A 21,867-nucleotide genomic window follows, 5' to 3' on the forward strand; every position below is an offset into this window, starting at 1 on the left:
GCAACCAGAACATCCGCTTTACCCGATTGACGGCAGCAACATTCATCCGCCCTCCTACCTCGTCAACAGGGGTGCCGTCCTCGAGGACCCACGCTGACTCAGCATCGTCCCCCGCCAGCGGAGCCACTGGCAGCGCTGTTACTCGCCAACCGCTCGTCACGCCTATTTTTGGCAGCAGTGGCCTCCCCTGCCCTAGAACTCTCTAGACGCGAGGCACGACCCATAGCTACTTCCCAGGGTATGGTCTATAGCGGCTCAACCTCTATCGGTTCTGGCAGTGAGGTTCCTGCATGGGCAGACGGACGCAACGAATCAATAAATATTCTATCTGCCACGCTGAACGACACGTCAGACCCGGAATCCTCACTGCTCGAAATCTCTACGACGTTAGCCATCCTAAACCCTAAAACCCAAATCGGTTAGCTCAAACAAGATCTAGCCTATGCCTATATCAATTATAGCCAAGAACATCAAGAACAGTTTACCCAGAAAATGCCAAAACAGGAACAAACACACTCAACCCAGATTCGACCATCTAGCAAATCCCTAAACGCCAAATCCCTAAGTACAATCTGGCGGAGATTTCTTACCAACGGTGCGAGTCAATCGTTGATCGACCAACAACTCCCAACCGGTAAGAAGGCGAAAGTCCAGCAAGTTGCGATTCCGCCAACAGCCTCTGATGCGTGCCACGCGATACTCTTCTTCACGAGTCAGGTTGTAGCGCAAGCCCGCTGCACAAACAAACGGTAATCATTAGTAGAAATACAAGGCTATGCATAAGAGAAACCGCCGGCTATGTTCAGCGGAGACCGGTAAACAACCTCGGATGTGTTGAAACTCCGACTTAATCCTAAACGCCGGCTCCCCCTCGTTGGACCCAGCTTAGTATTCCCACCCCGCCGTGGCAACACAGAAGCTCCCCCGCCAGTACGACATGGAATCCCTCAAGTTCTCGATCATCTTGGGCCCCCCCTGGTGGCGACTCAAGTTCACCTGCCCTCTGCAACCTTGGCGCTTCACGTACACCAGCTCGTAGAAGTGCAGCACTTCCGCCACGGTTGGCCCCTTGCAACCGGACAGCCGCCATAGGGAGTTCAGCGCCAGCATTAACCGCCACATATTGGGACAAATTTGCCCAAAAGCAAGGCCAAACTCGCACACCAAAATTTAAAGGTTGGGCACCAGCGGGAGTGTCACTCCTTGGCGGAATATCGCCTCGTGCACGGCGGCAAACCCCTCTGGGAGAATCGATGCCTTCTCGTCCACCGTCGGCGGACGCAGCTTCACCGAACCTGGCAACCAGAACATCCGCTTCACCCGATTGACGGCAGCAACATTCATCCGCCCTCCTACCTCGTCAACAGGGGTGCCGTCCTCGAGGACCCACGCTGACTCAGCATCGTCCCCCGCCAGCGGAGCCACTGGCAGCGCTGTTACTCGCCAACCGCTCGTCACGCCTATTTTTGGCAGCAGTGGCCTCCCCTGCCCTAGAACTCTCTGGACGCGAGGCACGACCCATAGCTACTTCCCAGGGTATGGTCTATAGCGGCTCAACCTCTATCGGTTCTGGCAGTGAGGTTCCTGCATGGGCAGACGGACGCAACGAATCAATAAATATTCTATCTGCCACGCTGAACGACACGTCAGACCCGGAATCCTCACTGCTCGAAATCTCTACGACGTTAGCCATCCTAAACCCTAAAACCCAAATCGGTTAGCTCAAACAAGATCTAGCCTATGCCTATATCAATTATAGCCAAGAACATCAAGAACAGTTTACCCAGAAAATGCCAAAACAGGAACAAACACACTCAACCCAGATTCGACCATCTAGCAAATCCCTAAACGCCAACTCTCTGCTAAACACCATAACCCCCCCCCCCCCCCCCCCCCCCCAAAATCTCACTTCACACCTCAGAACACAGCAAAGAAGACCAGATAGCACCCCAAAAAAAGACACAAAAAAACCCAGCAACCAACAGATCCAATGAAATAGGGAAAAGAATCATAATACCAACCTTAGTGGCGAACACTCCGGTGTGATGGTGAGCAATACCCTTCGGTGGGGAAAATCTTCGTTTTTATGGAACGATATCTCCAAACTCCAACAGCCTCTTTCTTGAGTCTCGGACGAGCATAGCTTGAAGACGACGAGTAAGAGTTTGAAGCAAAGTGTCAAATCTCGCTGAGTTCCCCCCCTTTTATGTCAACATCAACGCATTCTAAACCGTCCGCTCAAAAACGACATCGCACACCAGCCGTACACGTGTCCCACGTCTCCACTTACTCTCCGGATTAACCGAGGCATCGCCTCGGTTACGGAATCCATAATTACTCGCATTAATGGCGAGAAGACGGCCAGGCTTAGGAGACAAGCCTCCAGACGCTAACCCTCTAGGCGTTGGCCACGTGTCGACCACCATCAGACGAAGCGTCTAATGGAAGTAACCACTTCGGAAGAAGTCACCAACCGTCTGAAGTCTCCGCTGAGCGAAACCCCGCCAGCGGAACTTCTCCCTTGTCACCTCCCAAGTGACGAAGTCTCCGCTGAGCGAAACCCCGCCAGCGGAACTTCTCCCTTGTCACCTTCCAAGTGACGAAGTCTCCGCTGAGCGAAACCCTGCCAGCGGAACTTCTCCCTTGTCACCTTCCAAGTGACGAAGTCTCCGCTGAGCGAAACCCTGCCAGCGGCACTTCTCCCTTGTTACCTTCCAAGTGACGAAGTCTCCGCTGAGCGAAACCCCGCCAGCGGAACTTCTCCCTTGTCACCTTCCAAGTGACGAAGTCTTCGCTGAGCGAAACTCCGCCAGCGGAACTTCTCCCTTGACATCCTGCAAGCGGGGCGGCTTCCGCTACACACCTCTAGCGGAACCCCCTTTTCCAGCTTGCCAGCTGCGTACTTTGTTCAACGCAATATCGGTCAATAAAATACCGCCAAGCACGTCTACTGGATGCTGCTTCTTGCTACAGTCAGCGGGGGGATATCCGCCAGCGGCGGATCCCGAGGCCACGCCTCACTCTGACAACGACCGCCACGCGGCGTTACGGTCAGACCGTCCCTACGGGACACGGGGACTTGTCAACAGTCTACGACGGCCCTGATCAGGCACGTTGACCCCCGTCACTTGGGTACTAAAGATTGGGCTCGCTACCCAACACCCTCTACTCCGAGCAGCTCCCCCTCAACAAACAATTTGCCGACCATCCGGAGGTCTATCTTAGCCGGGGAGTGGGGGACTCCCTGGAGGGCCTAGCAGGGGCCCACCCGAAAGGGTATAAAGCGTTTGCTCAGTAAATCCATGGTTGACAACGCACTGATGCTAATTATGCTGTTGCAAGTCTAGCGGAAGATAACGCTTCAAACCGCTGAACAACTCCCTAACCAAGATTGCCCTCCTTGACTGGGGACTTGGGGGACTTGTACATACATGTACATTTACAAGCATAATTAGCAATAATGGGCTACGCTCATTGTACCGCCAGAGGTACTAATTCCAGCCAAAGGAATAACATACAGATACACAGCCAGGCAGGCTACGGCCTGAGCCTCGGATCACCCCCATATCACCGCCGACGCGCCGCCACGCGCCGTGCCAAGATAGCATCAGAAGCTCCTAAAGCTGGGGACTGAAGCACTTCAGTCCCACATTGAAAACAAGGAGAAGATCAGCCTCCTCCTCACCTATAAAAGGTTCTCTCCTCTCTCCTCATTAATTACGCATTTACTACTCATTTATTGTTATGCTGTCTATATGTTTGGACTGACTTAGGCATCGGAGAAGTGAAGACCGCCCAACGCGGTCTCCCTCTGACGCCCTGTCTTTCATTTGACAGCTAGCGAAGTTCACCAAGTCTACAGAGTAGTGGTCCGCCCGCCGGACCCGCGTTAAACGAAGGTTTGGCTACCGCCAGACTTTGAGCATTAACAACATCATCAATGACAAATAAACTAGCAAGGTGAGCAAGCGTATCCGATACACCATTTACTTCACAGTAAATATGAATTTTAATTGACTAAATTTTTTTTAAATAATCTTTACAATCATTTAAAACTCGACTTACCTCTGAGAAATTATTCTCCTCACTATTAAGAGTAGCAATTAGAATGGCATGTCTTAGGACCCTATTTTGTTTGGTGTTGAGTGAAGTGTCATGCCCTATTCAAAGTTGAGTCAACAATACACGCATAGAGGGTATAAAACATATTACCTAGGACCAATTATGCATTTCTAGGGATGGCAAAAATCCCTAGCGGGACGGAGCTCCATTGGATACCCGCCCCTAATGGGGGGAGAATTCGGGGACAAATGGGGAATGGGGATGGGGATGGGGATCCCCAATCCCCACTATCTAAGATTGGGGATGGGGCGGGGATGGTATTGTGATCCCCATCCCCAAACCCGCCCCAATAATATATACATATATTTAATTTATATAAGTATATTAATTTATTTTTTATAATATAAATCACAAATATATATATTTACTACTTTACTTTAATGGTGTTTTGACTTTTGCACTCACTTGATTTATGAATTTAATCATGTTTTAATTTTATTTGTTGTAGATTTTGATTTTTAAAAAGGCAATATGAGAAAAAAGTTATTTTATTTATTAAATTCTTATCGGGGATTTGGGGCGGGTTTGGAGGCTTAGTCCCCAGTGGGGATGAGGACGGGGAATCCCCAATATATTTTTATTGGGGATTGGGGCGGGAATGAGGTGAAGAATGACCCCGAGGATGGGGATGGTATTGTGATCCCCATCCCCAACCCGCCCCATTACCATCCTATGCATTTCCCTACTTAGTTTCATTGCCTTTTTCATAATTAAGTAGCTTTTGCATTAATTAAATTATGCAATCAATGTATATAAATGTTGTGCATATAGACAGGTCGATCGGTTCTATAATAAATTCTTCACCGTCGATCTACATAACCCATAACTACTTTGATGTGTTGACAGAATATCTACATTTTTAACCACTTTTCTAACGTATGATGCATGTGCATTAAGTATACATGGACCCCTATAAAAGATGAAACCAGGAAGTTAATCAAGGCACAGTTGCAAAGAAAAATGGCTTCCAATCCTGGCATTCTGACTGAATGGCCATGGACACCTCTTGGAAACTTTAAGGTCTTCGTGTTTTTATTTATTCTGATAGATGTTTATTACCATTTATATATTTAAGTGTACTAACTCTCTAGTTAATTTGGTTGTGTGGTGCACAGTACGTGTTGGTGGCTCCCTGGGCGATACACAGCATATACTCGTTCATTGTTAATGATGGAGAAGACAGAGATCTATCTTACTTCCTCATATTTCCATTCATGTTGTTTAGGATGCTGCACAACCAGTTATGGATCTCTTTTTCTCGATATAAAACCTCCAAAGGCAGCGGCCGGATCATCGACAAGGGCCTAGAGTTCGAACAAGTTGACAGAGAAAGAAACTGGTCAGTAGGCTTCGGCTTTAGCTAGGGTTTTCGGAGAGATCAATTAAATAATGATTTTCTGGGTTTACGTATTAACTATTATTTATGTTTTGTTATTTTGTTTTTATTGGACAGGGATGACCAAATTATATTCAATGGACTATTGTTCTTCCTAGGCAGCAGGCACGTGACCGGAGGTCGAAACCTACCGATGTGGAGAGGAGATGGATTCGTTATAACATTTCTGCTTCATGCTGGTCCAGTAGAGTTTCTATACTACTGGTTGCATAGAGCTCTGCACCACCATTACCTATACTCTCGCTACCATTCTCACCACCATTCCTCCATTGTCACTGAACCAATTACTTGTAAGTCCTAGTTCGATCCATTACAAATATATTTTCTTTTTTAGGTAATTAATAGAGGCATACTCACCTAATCAAGTGAATCTGACGGCTGAAAACAAATATACAGTTTCAAATTATTATAACTTCTCTTAGGTGAGTAAGACTAGTAATTAATATATTGATCGAGATAGTTGTACGATAATACTATTTCTCCTGTGCTCAATGGGGAACATTTGGTACAAAATTAATGAAGTATTACATCATTAACTCATGTATCACATCCCTAATGCAAACGTGACTCGTTTTGATTATGTGGTTCACAAAAGTGGTCAAAATAAGAAATTGGAGCTGCATGTTATCTCTTGTACACATTAATATCATGTTACATCTTCATGACCTAATTGTGATATATGTCTGATAAAATTAAATCGCCCACAAAACAGGTGCTGGGGAGGTAAAGAAAAGTGTCACTATCGTCGATCCTCTGTGGTGGAGACACCATTTCAACACTTTATCACCTTTTTATTGCTCCTCTTCAATGCCCTCTTTTGTAAAATTTAATCTTTAATTTGGATATACTCCATATATGAAGATTTATGAAATATATACCTGGTTCTTTTGCCATTTCATCGGATCCACACTGCCAAGAGTTTGGAGGAAACTAAAGATTGATGAATCCGATAATTGAGTTATATTGCACAAGAAAAGTTCATAATAAATCACCTCTGCAGATGTTGTTTTTTTTTTTTTTTTTTTCTAGATCTAAACCTAATCATTTTTTTTTTTTGAAAGAGGCACTTTAGATTTATACAAGCATAATTTCAACACAAAAATTTGATAAGATCAATATTTCTTTTTTTTATCATTGCAGCCGTAATTCACCCATTTGGGGAGCACATAGCATATTTTCTCCTTTTCGCAATACCCTTGTACACAATGGCGTTGACGGGAACAGGTTCAATCATATCCTATGCAGTTTATGTTACTTACATTGACTTGATGAACAACATGGGACACTGCAACTTCGAGCTCATTCCAAATTGGACCTTCTCTCTTTTTCCTCCACTCAAGTATTTCATATATACCCCATCGTAAGTATTCTTTACTTTCATATAATCTTAGCTTGATAAGTTATAAGAAAATGTGGTACTGTTGTCTTCTGGTACCAAGAAATTCTTGGTCAGCTACCTTCCGATCTTTTTTTTTTTTTTTGACTTTGTTAAGAGGAACCCAAAAACTTCCTAGACCCAAGATAAACCCCTTCAGCGCATGTGAAATGCCTACCTTCCGATCTTGATCCGGAGTTAAAAAATAAACAATTCAAACTTTTTTTTTTTTTTCACCATTGCATCTAGCCTAGTACTACCATCAAATCTTGCTATATCGATGTGAGGAGCTAGTCTATCATTAATTTATATGGATACCTAAATATACCTAAGCGGAACCTGATATGCAGGTACCACTCTTTGCATCACACCCTATTTCGAACCAATTATTGCCTCTTCATGCCACTTTATGATTACATTTATGGCACCATGGAAAAGACTAGTGATGAACTGTATGAATCTTCACTCAAAAGAAAAGATGAAGCTCCAGATGTGTTGCATCTAACCCATCTTACAACACCCGACTCCATCTATCAACTTCCTTTGGGATTCGCTTCCTTGGCCTCTGAGCCGCACACTTCAACATGGTACATGTGGTTGATGTGGCCTGTTACATTTTGGTCGATGATGCTCACATGGATTTATGGTCGCACATTTGTGGTTGAGAGGCAGCGGTTTGATAAACTCAAATTACAAACTTGGGCGATCCCAAAATACAGTTTGCAAGTAAGATGCACAATAAACTTCAGCCTTTGTTTTTCTCTACTGATTCTCGTTCATTAATATCATTTCCAAGTCAATTGATTTAATTTTATGACTTGCAGTACTTCTTGCCATGGCAAAATGAAGCTATCAACAGTTTGATTGAGGAAGCTATACTTAAAGCAGAGGAAAAGGGTGTCAAAGTAGTAAGTTTGGGGCTCTTAAACCAGGCAAGTCTCTAGTCTACTAATTGTCACGGTTTGATTATGTTCATTTTTCTATACTGGGATAGACTATAGGATTTCTTTCTTATTAAGACAGGAAAAAATTAAAAGAAAAGGACAAAAAAAAAAAAAAAAACTCTATATATATATGTGTGTGTGTGTTAAAGTGGATCCACACTAATTTGGTTCTTCTCATCAAGTCATGATGAACATCAGTACTAAGGACTCCACATTGTGCTGTAAGGATTGAAAATTTAAAACAAGAGTGGCCAGTGGGTGATAGTGGGAAAAGTTGAATTTGAGGCAGTGGTTTGGAGGCTTAATTTGCATAAATTTAATTGTTGAGTAATTTATATATATGAGAAATCACTTTAGGATAAATGATTATGAATTTTTGAATTACGTACAGGGTGAGGAGCTGAATAGATATGGTGGTCTATATACTCGGAGATATCCTCAGCTGAAAGTAAAGGTAGTTGATGGAAGTAGCTTAGCTGTGGCTGTAATCCTCAACAGCATACCAAAAGAGACAACCCAAGTTGTTCTTACAGGCAACCTTACAAAGGTCGCTTATGCAATTGCATTTTCTTTGAGCCAGAGGGGCATTGAGGTACGTATCGAGTACATATATGTGAAGTCATAACTCGAATCGAAGCCATTGAGAAGAATATATCTGTTTTTCGTTCCTATATATCTTCAAACTATGTGAAATGGGTTTATTTCAGGTAGCTACATTATACAAGGATGAGTATTTGAAGCTCACCAAATCATTAAGTGCTACTAAGAGTGAGGTGGTTCTTGCAAAAGGCTCTGGTTCAAAGGTAATTAAACTCGCAACCCTTGTAACAAAATATTCTCATTTGGCCGAGACAACTTTTAACCCTCGGTCTAGGGTTTTTTTTCCTAGTCGTTCAAATATACTACATTAAATTTGCAGATTTGGTTAGTGGGAGATGGATTGAGTAAAGAAGACCAACTAAATGCACCAAAAGGAACAATGTTTGTTCCCTTCTCCCAATTCCCCCTGAAAAAGTTGCGCAGGGACTGCTTCTACCACTGCACTCCAGCAATGAAGATCCCCAAGCCTCTTGAGAATGTTTACTCGTGTGAGGTAGTAATGGTTTCCAATTAATCAACTTCTTCATCCATAATTTTTCAGAATTTAACCAATTACATTTTGATATCTAGAACTGGTTGCCGAGAAGGGTGATGAGCGCATGGCGCATAGCTGGAATAGTGCATGCCTTGGAAGGTTGGAATGAACATGAGTGTGGTTACGCCATGTCCGACATCGACAAGGTTTGGGAAGCTACGCTTCGACATGGTTTTCAGCCTCTGATCCCCAATGCTACTCCGAACAAATATTAAGTTGTGACCTCTTCAACAATGCATTACCTATATGCAATCTCATGTTTAATTTGTTGCAAATTATGTGGATTTATGAGCCATCATTTATTGTATGAGTACTTAAAACATTACCTTTAGAAATACAAGCCCGTGGGTACTATACTAGGGTTTGTTGTTCAAGGATGAAGCTTTAAGAAATTCTTTCTAGAATCATATTTATGAATAAATATTTATTTTAGAAAAGCAAGTATGCAAGAAAATACTTTACTACATAGCTTGAAGAAGTCAAGTGTCACTAAATTAACTACGAAGTGATACTCTTGTCCATATCCATCTACTCCCTTATTTATTTGTTTCATTTAGTTCACTACTATCCATTCCTAAAAAATCTTGGCGGAGAACATCCAACAATTAATAACAATTAATGAATAATATTAACAAAAAAAATAAAAAAAATAAACAAACAAAATAATTATTAATACTAATAATGGATTCCAAATATGATTGCAAGATCTTTAGTTTCAACGTAAGATGAAGATTCTTCCTTCATTTTTATTTTTAAATGTCATCTATTATGAAGCTCAGCAAACAACACAATAATAACATGAGAAAATTGTACAAATAGTACTCAAACTAAGGCCCACCCTTAACTTCAGTACCCAATGATGCAAAACTATCACTCTAGTACCTGATGTTTGAAACCCGACCCAATAATCATACACGCCGTTATAAACGGTTAAGTCTTGTGCCACCTAGCACATTTTGAGGGGTATTTTGGTCACTCCATGTTTTAACCCTAATATTTTTTTAAAAAAATTTTGAATACATTGCAACTTCGTTTCTCTCTCTCAAATTGAGAAAGAAATCGAAATTGGGAATCCATTTCAATTTCAATTTCTAGGGTTTGGATTTCCGGGGTTTGTGGACTGAAGCGAAATGATGTCATCGACGACCACCAACGAAGCCAGACTGGCGTCGACCCAATAAGCCCAGTAGACCGACGTCTTTGCACTTGTCAATCTCCTCCGTTATTTGAGAAGATTTTTCATCAATTTCCCTGAAAACAACAAATCGTGACTTCGAAATCCGCAACGGAATGAAAATCAAACAGTTTCTTCTGCGCCTAATTCAAACTGACATGATCAAGTTGAGCATGTCCTCCATTTCTGCTTGAACTTGTTGCGAAATCTCTGCAGGAATCGCAAGTGAATCAATTTCGGATCTGATTGTTTAGAATCAGAAACAATAGTAGAGGTAAGAGAGAAGTGGAACTTGCCGTAAAGGAGGGATGAGATCTGAGAGTCAGATTCCAGAGGAGGAGGAGGAAGGAGAGTGAGTGATTACACCCATTTTTAGGCATGTAATTGTATCTAAAACACTATAAGTAAGTTAATCCTCAAGTTAATGATTATATAATTAATCCAATTTTATTTATAGTGTAGGAAATAAGCGGAATTGCGGAAATCGAGAGAAAGTGCAAATTAGAGTTTTCGACAAAAAGACAAAAAGTCAACGCCAAATCAACCATGGTCAATGCAAGCTAGAGAGCGAAACCCGACTAATCCCTTGACAATATATATGAAAATATTCAAAATTGTGAAAAGTGGGGATGGAAGAAAAATAGAAAAGAAGAAGAAAAGTGCAGAAAAGAAAAATAGAGTTTGATTAATGATTTGATTAATTAATCAAACCTTTGATTAATTGATCAAACTGTTGATTACATTTGGTTTCAGCCACAGGCATCACGTGCAGCCAATACAATTGCTTATTTAATTGGTTGGAAACCAATCTATCTCTGACACGTGGTAGACCACATTTCATTTCTTCCCCCATGCTCCCACACGCGAGATGATCATTTCTTTTTTTCTCTTTGCTGGCAGCCACACGGAGACCAATATATTTATGAAAAATTCTTGCGCACTTCAGGCGTACCAGACATGTGGTACGCCTGACCAATCACACACCAAAATTTTTTCGCCTTATTCTGAAACTACCTCTGTATTTTAAAAATGAAATACTCAAAATACCCCCCTGCTGGGCACTGATTGGACAGCCGCACCACCACGTGGTGGTGCGGCTGCCCCAGGCAAGACTTTCTCTATATATATTCCAACCAACCCTATCCACGACCCATTCTCTCTTCCTCTCTCTACCTACAGCGCCGCAAACACACCACACCCCATTTACTCCATCCTCTCCTCTAACCCACCGAAACACACCACCACCAACCCATTTTCTATATTTTCTTCACTACTCCACCACAAAGCTTCATCAATTATATTCCACAAATTTCAAAGAGGAAGCTCAAGCATCAAGAACTTCATCACCATCAAATTTGGGTAAAAGTGGGGAGCCATAAATCACGGCTAGCCATAATTCCTCTATAGCAATTTGTGGCTTGTTCTTGTTACTCCTTACTTCTCTTCACTTCTTCCGCTTTAAATTATGTATATGGAATTTAGTTTAATGATGGGTAGTGAGTAGTTTTGTTGTTGGGGGCAAGGGTTTAATGTAATGATACAATTTTCATATGATGGATGCTTATATCAATTTTTGTTGGGTTAAAATGCATGTCTAGGAGCCTAGTCAACTCTAGGGTGTGTATTTTGAGCATATCTAGGATGGAATTAGAGGCTTGATCCCCTCTAATTCTTAAACTAGAAATCTTCAATTTTGTATTCGAGGGGTTATAAACATGGTGATTTACACCTGTTGCGTGAATGCGGGCGGGTCGCTTAGTAGTCTAATTCCTCGATCTTTAGGCCTCTTGATGTGAATTAGTAACCCTTGAACCGGCTCTAATTCATGTCAAGTGAGTTCCTACGACCCTTGAACCGGAGTAGGAGTACCATGAAAGAGAATTTCGGTCCTTGAGTCTTGAACCGCCATGGATACAACTACTGCCAAAGTAGGAAATTTGTATCTATAATAGATTAGCTTCTGACACATAAGATTTGAGCGAAGGAACCTCCCTAGTACCTGGCATTCTCATTCATATTGTTTACACTTTTATTATTCCTTTGCATTTATATTAATTGCTTTACATTTCATTACTTAATTTTTGTTAAGTTCAAATCAACTCTCAATCATTGAATCCATCGACTCATTTGTGTATACTCGCCTTGAGGCTACAAGTTAGTGGCTTTGAATAGGCTTGATATTGTTAACATATATACATGTTTTACCACTTCACCTATCTACAATTGTATTTGTATTTTCCTCACGTGTGTTATCTTGACACGTGTCATATAGCTGGTGGTTACATGGATTAGTTAGGACGCATTGTTAGTTAGCATGGTTAGCGTGCTAATTAAGTCAGTAAGCTAGTTACTATAAATACCGAACCCTAAGCTCTTTGTAACTAATAATTCCATTTTATACAAGCTCAGTTTCTATTTTTCTGGTTCTCTCTGGTTTTCTCTCAAGCTTACCTTGAATCTTTCAGATGTGAGCTAAGTCGAGCATTGCCAAGGGGATTGTTTATAGTTTTGATTTTATTTTATATTTTTATTGTATGAATTTCTCTCAAGCTTACCTTGAAGCTTTCATGGTATCAAGAGCCATGGCCGGTCACTGTGGAACCTCGTCACTTTTCCGATCGTAGTTCCAATGTTATCCGCTACTTCGGTGCTCCTTTCTTCGTCAATTTCAGCTAAGTTTGTTCTTCCTACTGGTTTCGTTTCAATCTCCGCGTTCGATTGTTGATTTAGTGGTTGTTCTTCATCATCGAAGCTCTGGTTTTGGTTAGTCTTTTGGTTTTTCTCATCATATTGGTTCAGATCTGATTATTGTTACTTGTTCAAAGTTGAAAACCTAGATTTTTGGGATTTAGAGCCTGTTCTTCATAATTTAAGCTGTGATTCTAGTTCTTCTTTAAGTTTATATCATCAATACTATTCAAATCTGGTTATTGTTGCTTTTGTGAGCTTGGAACCCTAGTTTTTGGGCATTTCGTCTACTCTCTGTGATTTGCTAGTTGATATCTCACATCATTTCCCTATGGCTATTACTCAAACCACTGTGTACCTTCCTAACATTTTGTTAGATGAATCGAATTAATTGTCATGGGTTGCTCTTCTTAGAACCAAAGATGAAGTCTTTCCAGCCTTTCAAACTTTTCGTACTCTTGTTCAAATACAATACAATAGCACCATTAGAGTCCTACGGTCTGACAATGGGGGAGAGTATGTTAATCATGTTTTCCAAAAAAATTTCCAAACACATGGCATTATTCACCAAACTATATGCCCACAAACTCTAGAACAAAATGGAGTGTCAGAACGGAAAAACCGTCATTTACTTGATATGGCTCGTGCCCTTCTCTTTAGTGCTCATATGCCTAAGTATCTTTGGGGCGATGTTGTACAAGCCTCCTCCTATCTTATCAATCGTCTTCCATCTAGTGTCCTTCAGGGAAAAATTCCATTTGAGGTCCTAGCATCTCATGTCTCCTTGCCATCATTTCATAATCCTCCTGCCCGTGTTTTTGGTTGTGTGGTTTTTGTCCATGTTCCTAAAAATCATAGGTCTAAGTTGGATGCTCGGGCGATTAAATGTGTGTTTGTTGGTTATGGCGGATATCAGAAATGGTACAAGTGCTACCATCCACCTACCAGAAAATACTATGTCACTATGGATGTTACTTTCTTTGAGGACATGAGTTATTTTTCCTCATCTGACACTGCTCTTCAGGGGGAGAATTCATACTTTGAAGAGCTGTATCATGGTGATCGAGGGGGAGGAATTGGAAAGAAGTGAAGAAGTAACACAGGAAGGAGATATTTCGGCGGGTCGAGTTGAGATCCCTAATCCATCGAATCCAGTAGTCGAAGAAGTAGAAGCTCCAAGCTCCAAGCACCCAGGCACAAGTTTCAATCACTGAAAATGAAGCTGAAGATACAACTGTCCCCTCAGTCGCTTCTCATACCCCTGACCCACAGCTCCCTGTTACTGAAGATCACTCATCTAAGGTATGTCCACCTATTGGTACTTATAGTAGTGAATCTAATGTTGGACATTATGTGTTACCAAATAGGTCTACTCGAGGTCAACCACCCAGAAGATATGAACCCACTGTTCATGCAAAATCAAAGTACCCAGTAGCTAATTACATGTCCACTAGGAGATTGTCTAAGTCATATGAATCATTTGTGAATCAAATATTTGCTGTATCAGTACCTAACAAAGTACAGGATGCATTGGAGAATCCGAAGTGGAGGAAGGCAATGGAAAAAGAGATGGAAGCATTGCAGAAGAACAATACTTGGCAGCTTGTGCCTCCACCACAAGGCAAGAAGAATGTAGGTTGTCGTTGGGTGTTCACCATGAAACATGATGCAGATGGATCAGTGAATCGGTATAAAGCACGCCTTGTAGCAAAAAGATTTACTCAAACATATGGTATAGACTATGATGAGACTTTTGCTCCTGTTGCCAAAATGAACACTATTCGGGTTCTGCTTTCATGTGCTGCTAATTTAAACTGGCCACTCAGACAGTTTGATGTCAAGAATGCGTTTCTTCATGGAGAATTAGCCAAGGAGGTATACATGAGTCTTCCACCTGGGTATGTAGCTGCTTCTCCTGGTGATTTTGTATGCAAATTGAGAAAATCTCTGTATGGTCTCAAACAGTCACCTCGCGCTTGGTTTGGGAGGTTTTCACAGTTCATGCGGAAGTTTGGTTACAAACAGAGTAACTCAGACCATACCTTATTTCTCAAGCATCAACAAGGGAAGGTAACAGCCCTAATCATTTATGTTGATGATATGGTAATCACTGGCAATGATACTATTGAGATGGATATACTACAGAGACAACTAGCCTCTGAGTTTGAGATGAAGGACTTAGGAGAACTAAAGTACTTCTTAGGAATTGAGGTAGCCAAGGGGAGAGAAGGGATCTACTTGTGCCAGAGGAAGTATATTCTTGACCTACTGACAGAGACAGGTATGTTGGATTGCAAACCTATTGACACTCCTATTGAGCAAAATCATTGTTTAGCAGAGTATCCAGATCAAGTACCTACTGACCGAGCTCGCTATCAAAGGTTGGTTGGGCGCTTGATTTATTTGGCTCATACTGGACCAGATGTTGCATATGCAGTGAGTGTGGTAAGTCAATTCATGCATAACCCGAGTGAGAGTCACATGGATGCTGTTGTGAGAATTTTAAGGTACTTGAAGTCAGCTCCAGGGAGAGGAGTAATGTTTTCTAAACACAACAACATTCTCGAGGTTTGTGGCTTCACAAATGCTGATTGGGCTGAAAATATCACAGATAGGAGGTCAACATCAGGTTACTTTACCTTTGTAGGAGGTAATTTGGTTACATGGAAGAGTAAGAAATAGAAGTTGTGGCGCGATCCAGTGCTGAGGCTGAGTATAGAGGTATGGCTCATGGAGTGTGTGAGTTGCTTTGGCTGAGAAATTTGTTACGTGATTTAGGTTTCAAACTCAAAAGTACTATGCAGTTATATTGTGACAACCGGGCAGCCATTGATATATCACAGAATCCAGTACAGCATGATCGTACCAAACATGTGGAGGTTGATCGTTACTTTATAAAAGAGAAGCTTGATGTCAAACTTATTAGCTTCCCTTTTGTTCCTACTGAAGAGCAACTTGCAGATATACTTACCAAATGAGTTTCCAGGAAGACGTTTTATGACTCACTATGCAAGTTGGGCATGGTTGATGTGTATGCGCCAACTTGAGGGGGAGTGTCGTGAGTAATAGACGTACTATAGTGGTAGACATACTATAGTGTAGTTAGCACTGATCATTAAGTGGTAGACATACTCATGCATTATGTGTGAGTGGTAGCATATTATATTTCTGTAACCTTCTATATAAACCTCCGTTGTAAGATGTATAATATATCAGACAATTAAGTCTTGCAATCTTATCGTACTTGACTTGCTATCAAATTCTCATTCTCTTAGCAAATACGTCGCATAGTAATTCCTTAGAATTACTGTGGACACCCTAGGCCATTTTTGCTGAATCCAGTTTCGTATCACCAAATATTCATGTCAATACCAGATTCTATCAAGTGATCCAAATTGTCATAACAATTATCAACGGTCTAACTTCACAACCAATTCTTTAATCGCAACAAACTCAAATCACAAAAACCAAATCAAACAGTTCACCACATATCATTTCTTTAACAACCATTTCTTAATTTCTGTACTTTCACTTCTCAATTGACAATAACCAAAATTCCAATCGTCAACAGAACAGAATTCCCACAATTAACTTGTTCATCACTAACAGTCAATTTCACAGACTAGTATACTATCAATATCCCAGTCAACACAACCCAATCAATTTCTCAAGCCAGAAGCTAAACAAGAAACATTCTGTCTTAAACTTCGAATTTACCTTCAGTAGTGTAACCTGCAGGTAAGAACCCAAGCTTCCAATCCAACTCGGCAACAGCTTTCAAAAACTCGATGATCCAAGCCTCGACGTCCACAACCCAGAAATTCTAATTTCTAACTCCAGCCGAGGTCAACGTGCACCAACAGGTGGGACCAGGGCGGATGGCGAACCAGACGAAGCCAGAAAAGTCGCCGGAAATAGGAAACTCTGATGAAGGTCGATAACCAATCCATCAGAACTCAACCACATTCGAAATTTAACTATACCAGGACGTAGCGCATGAAGAGTAGATCGATTTCCATACTTCATGCACCTCAAACGGTGGCAGGAGTAGTCGCCGGTACCGAAGAGCCGCGCCGGAGCCGAGGACACCATATCAATCAAAATCGATCGAATTGAAAAAATAATTACACTAGGGTGTAGAGGACGAGGAGAGGAGTAAGATTCATACCACATGCCGGAATTTGCAGAAGACTCGCTGGAAAATTTTCAAGCTTGTCGCCGTCGATTCGTTCTCCACGATGGACAATTGGTCAAGCCGTGATCGGTGGCGTGTCAGCGACGTCCAGAGGAACAGATTGATGTCGGTGCACCATCGATCGGTGGCCGGATGGCGAGAGTACGGTCAGACCCAGTCGCGGGTCACCGAGCCTCCGAAACGGGTCGAGAGTTCTGGGGGATTTTCGAACGATCTGGGCCTCTCATCTGATCCCACTTATATTTATACCCTCCTCCTAATTAATTTCGACGGTTCTGATGAAGAGATACTAGATTAAACAGTTCAGATGGCACCATATAAAGATTTTTCCTTAATCCAAAATTTCCGAAATTCGTAGAAATTAGGTCGGGTACCTAAAAAATTTCCTGAAAATCCCTGCGAACTCGTCGTTTCGTGTATTTTATTATTAGACTCCTAAATTAAAGATTCCACTTTGTGAAATTTTTTAAAATTATTCCCGAGCTTTATAATAATTATCGAGACCAATAAACTCAATCTCGACTAATTCCACTTTTACTCTTTAAATATTTTCTGGGGCTCACATTATAATTTTGTACAAGACGAGGTACCGACCCATGGCTCGACCAGAATCCATATGCGGGGTCACATTAGCTGTATATTGTGAGTGGACTTTGATTTTAAATGATGCATGCACTTATATTTGTGAATTTATGATTTATTTATTTATTGTTCCATTTATCGAGCATATTAATTGGTTTCAGACATTATTTGGTTTGGATTATAATTTGGCATTGATTCCATTTCCATCATGATTTTCGGATATGAGTTTGTTGTGCTCGGATTTGGATTTATGATTTATGATGATTTTCGACGAATTATTCTCTGATGTGATTTCCGGAATTAAATATATTTTTATTCGTCGATTTTGAGATTTTTGGAAGATTTTCGAAAATGAAATTTTCAATGGATACTCGACTTTCAGTTTTGGCGCTAGGAATGCTTTAGTGATGATTTCATATTTGGATATATGATTTACTTTAATCTCGCCTATTTGGATATATGATTTACTTTAATCTCGCCTATTTGTTTATTGATTCGAGAATATCTTAGCGTGTGAGACTCGTCATTGATTTATTTGATTTATCTTGAGACTTTTTCGAGTACGATTGAGAATCGTACTCGTGACTCCATTTCCGAGATTTTGGGGAACCTTTATGGATTTTACTGTTTTCAAATGTTTTCTCCACCATACTGAGATTGCTTTATTTTAATTTTTCTCCTCACGTGAGTTGCAGTCTAGGCTCCTTCTCACTTATTTTGTGTTTGTTGGTCGAAGTCAGGATAGAGCTTAGGAGGCTCCGATCCTAGCCTGGGAGGCTTCTTTGTTGTATGGTGATATTTATCTTCCCCATATTTTATGTTTTTACTTAACCTGCATGGCTGGTCTATTTTCACGAGATTTCAGTTTCAAGGAAAGTGTTTTATAAATGTTGCATGCATCAGTTTTTAAAGGAAAATATGTAGGAAAGTATTAAAGCTTATTTTCATTTATTATCTTGTTTGTTTATTTTTGTCCACTCAGACTAACATGTTTTTCAATACTTCCCCCGAGACCCTTCGATTTCAAATGCTCAATATGCAGAGTAGCTGTTTCGACATAGTAAGATTCGAGGAGATGCTATCTGTTGTATTCCATATTGTAGGTTACTTATTCAACCTACTTGTATCTAAATTTCTTTTCTTTTATAGATTGCTATGATAACCTGCGGGAAGATTGTTATAAAGTTTGGGAGTTATATTTGTGTATTTGGAACATGTTTATTTTTGGATTTGTGTTTTTTTATTTTTTTATTTTTTTATTTATGAAAAATAAGATGTTCAATGTGGTTAGATTTTTCTAAATGGTTAGTAAACTATAAATTCTTATATGCTATGATCTCTATGTGACTTAGATTTATGGAGATTGATTTTGGGTTAAAAAAGTACTGGACAACATTAAGTCTTTGATACGGATTGGACCAAAATGGTTAGTAAACTATAAATTCTTACATGTTATGATCTCTATGTGACTTAGATTTATGGAGATTGATTTTGGGTAAAAAAAGTACTGGACAACATTAAGTCTTTGATGCGGATTGGACCAATGGTCATTTCTATTATGTGAATGTCATAAATGACCGATCCCTTTGTTCCAGCTTTTGCACTGAACATTGTAAGACATACTCCATCCTTTTGTTTTTGTTTTCCCTCTTTAGGACTGTTTCATATTATGTGTTTATGAATTTCCATGTTAGATTGGATCTAATTTTTTGGATTTTTTTTTTCATTTGTTTGAGTGACTGGGAAGAAAAAGAAAAAAGGTGAAATCTTGATTTTAGTTTTGTTCTTTGTTGGGTTTTATTTCTGGTTTTAGTATACACTAATCCCCTTCCCTATACTTGGCTCAGTTTAAGATTAAGATTAGGTTGATTAGCTTCCTAATGTCTTACAATTGGAAATTTTAAATCTAGGTGGCATTGATTCGTACTACTCTGGAGCGTAGTCTTGATTTTTTTGATTTGGTCAGAATCAGGAAGTAGTGGGAAGGCCAAAGTTGGACTTAATGGTAAGTTGATCAAAAGTTGTCTTTTTTTCATCCTTCGTCTGTGGGCATAGATGAATGTAATGACCTAGATTTTCGTATTAGTTTTTTGTATTTTACGTGAAATTAATAAAAGTCTCAGTTGGTACAGATTAGGGTTGCGAGTTTTTTGTATTCTACTTCATGGTTATTAACATAATTAGTTCTCCGAGGGTTATGGTCGGAAAGACTAATACTACACTTCCTTTATGTTTGTGAGTTAGTAGATTTTCGGATTAGATTTCATTTAGTTTGCTTGAGGACAAGCAAAGTTCAAGTGTGGGGGCGTGATTACATGCATTTATATGCATGTAATTGTATCTAAAATACTAGAACTAAGTTAATCATCAAGTCAATTATTATGTAATTAATCAATTTTTATTTATTTTGTAGAAAATAAGCGGAGTTGCGGAAACGAGAGAAAATTGTGCGAAATTGGAGCAAATTGGAGTTTTCGATAAAATGATGAAATAGTCAATGCGGGTCAACCGTGGTCAACACCATTAAGGGAGCGGAATCCAATTGCCCTTGATAATATACGCGGAAGTGCATTGAGAAGAGAGAAGAAAGAACAGAAAAGAAAGAAGGAGAAGAGAGAGAGAAAGAAAAGAAGGGAAAAGAAAAAAGAAATCTGTAGTGTGCTGACGTCATCAGTACGTCAGCAATGTTACATCATCAGCCTTCATCTTTTACTCCCCCCACATGCTGCCTATTCTTTTTTTCTTTTTCATTTGTTTTCTTTTTCCGTTCCTCTCTTCCTCTCAATTTTGTACACATGTCCCTTATCTCTCTTCTTTTCTCTCACAACCACACGCACCCATGAATCTCATTACAATTATCCCATTCTCTCTCATATCCCATCAGACCACGACCCATTCTCACGCCTCATCTTCTATTTTCCATATTTTCTCTAGTTTTATTTTAGGAATTTGAAGGATTACTCACTCAAAGCTTCAAATATTCATTAAAAGCTTCTACCTCTATAACATTCAAGACTTGAGTAATTATGGGAGTTGTAATTCAAGACTAGTCATGCTAGTTTTTTAGCTATTTATGACTATTCTTGTTTTCTCTTACACTTCTATTTTCTTTGCTATTTGAATTTTGTAATTTTGATGTCTATAATTATGAGTTGTGAGTAATTTCCTTGTTGGGGGTTAGGGTTGTGTGCCCTAACCCAAATTTTGTGTAAAAGATGTTTAATTTAATGTAATGATGCAATTTTCATATGATGGATGCTTATATCAATTATTGTTTGGTTGAAATGCATGTCTAGGAGCCTAGTCAACTCTAGGGTGTGTATTTTGAGCATGTCGAGGATGGAGTTAGAAGCTTGACTTCCTCTAATGTAACGTCCCGTATCTCAATTTACCCGTTTACTAGTCATTTGGACGGTAAACGACTACTACTTTCACTTTTACTGTTGTTTCGATACTTTTAGTGACCCTAAAAGTTGAGTTTTTGTTCGGGTCAAAATTTGAGAAAATTTCTTTCATGAAAGTTGTAGAGGACGTTAAACCGAGCGCGTGCATATGTGGTACGTAAAAATCGGAGTTAGTATGCGAAAGTTATAGCCTAAATTCTAATATTACTGTTCACAGTAACTTTATATATATATAGAAAGTTACCAGGGTAAGTTTCCATTTCGGGAAACCTACCCCCTACCCCCAGATTTTCTCTCTCCTCTCCTCTCTCCCCCGCGTCGGCCCTCCCTTCTTCCCTTCGATTGGTCGTCGTTCGACCACTAATCGGCGAGCCACCAGTGGCTGCCGACTCGCCTCCTCCTCCTCTACATGCTGGTGGTCGTGGGTTGTCACGATTTGGCCGGAGAAGCACGATTTGAAGCTTGGAAGTTTACTGTAGCAGTTGACGTTTTCCGGCAATTTCTCCCGATTCCGGCTGTCTCCAGCCACCAAACCGGCGTCGAAGGTGCAGTTTTCGCCAAGGATCATTTTTCCCCTATCCTTGAGCCACGATTTGCAGTGTAGAGGGAGAATCAAGGAGAAACCCGATTCAAATTTCTGGAAATTTTTCACCGGCCGAATTGGAGTTCTTCAAGGTAAAATTGGAACTTGTTGTAGTTGAGAAAAGTATTAGGTTTGATGAGTAGGTGTTGCTGCCAAAATTTGGCGGCCATCGGAGCTGGTGGAGGCGGCACGTGAATCCCACACGCCGCCATTGTAGCAGGCGCGTGGCGGCGGCTCCGGCTGCCATTTGACTTTAGTTTTTAGTCCAT

The 21,867-nt window shown here is 40.7% G+C and overlaps 1 protein-coding gene and 1 long non-coding RNA gene across 3 annotated transcripts; one reads left to right on the forward strand and one right to left on the reverse strand.

The window, feature by feature from the left end:
- The first annotated feature begins 4,984 nt into the window (after positions 1 to 4,984).
- Positions 4,985 to 9,379, forward strand: LOC133717259 (very-long-chain aldehyde decarbonylase CER1-like). 2 transcript variants are annotated; one of them, XM_062143942.1, is made up of 10 exons: positions 4,985 to 5,142; positions 5,238 to 5,461; positions 5,576 to 5,808; positions 6,659 to 6,878; positions 7,244 to 7,619; positions 7,718 to 7,825; positions 8,229 to 8,429; positions 8,545 to 8,640; positions 8,757 to 8,930; positions 9,008 to 9,379. In XM_062143942.1, the coding sequence occupies exons 1-10, from the start codon at positions 5,008 to 5,010 to the stop codon at positions 9,185 to 9,187; spliced, it is 1,947 nt and encodes a 648-aa protein (XP_061999926.1). In that variant the 5' UTR covers positions 4,985 to 5,007; the 3' UTR covers positions 9,188 to 9,379. The 2 variants fall into 2 exon arrangements, with proteins under 2 accessions (XP_061999926.1, XP_061999927.1); XM_062143943.1 differs by having other exon boundaries at positions 5,617 to 5,808.
- A 6,918-nt stretch (positions 9,380 to 16,297) lies between these two features.
- Positions 16,298 to 17,289, reverse strand: LOC133717189 (uncharacterized). The gene is made up of 2 exons (XR_009849456.1): positions 17,003 to 17,289; positions 16,298 to 16,758 (listed from the first exon to the last, which is right to left on the reverse strand). It is a non-coding gene; the product is annotated as an uncharacterized LOC133717189 (long non-coding RNA).
- Positions 17,290 to 21,867: the final 4,578 nt, after the last annotated feature.

This window comes from Rosa rugosa, chromosome 6 (genome assembly GCF_958449725.1).
Source record: "Rosa rugosa chromosome 6, drRosRugo1.1, whole genome shotgun sequence".
Taxonomy (NCBI): Eukaryota; Viridiplantae; Streptophyta; class Magnoliopsida; order Rosales; family Rosaceae; genus Rosa; species Rosa rugosa.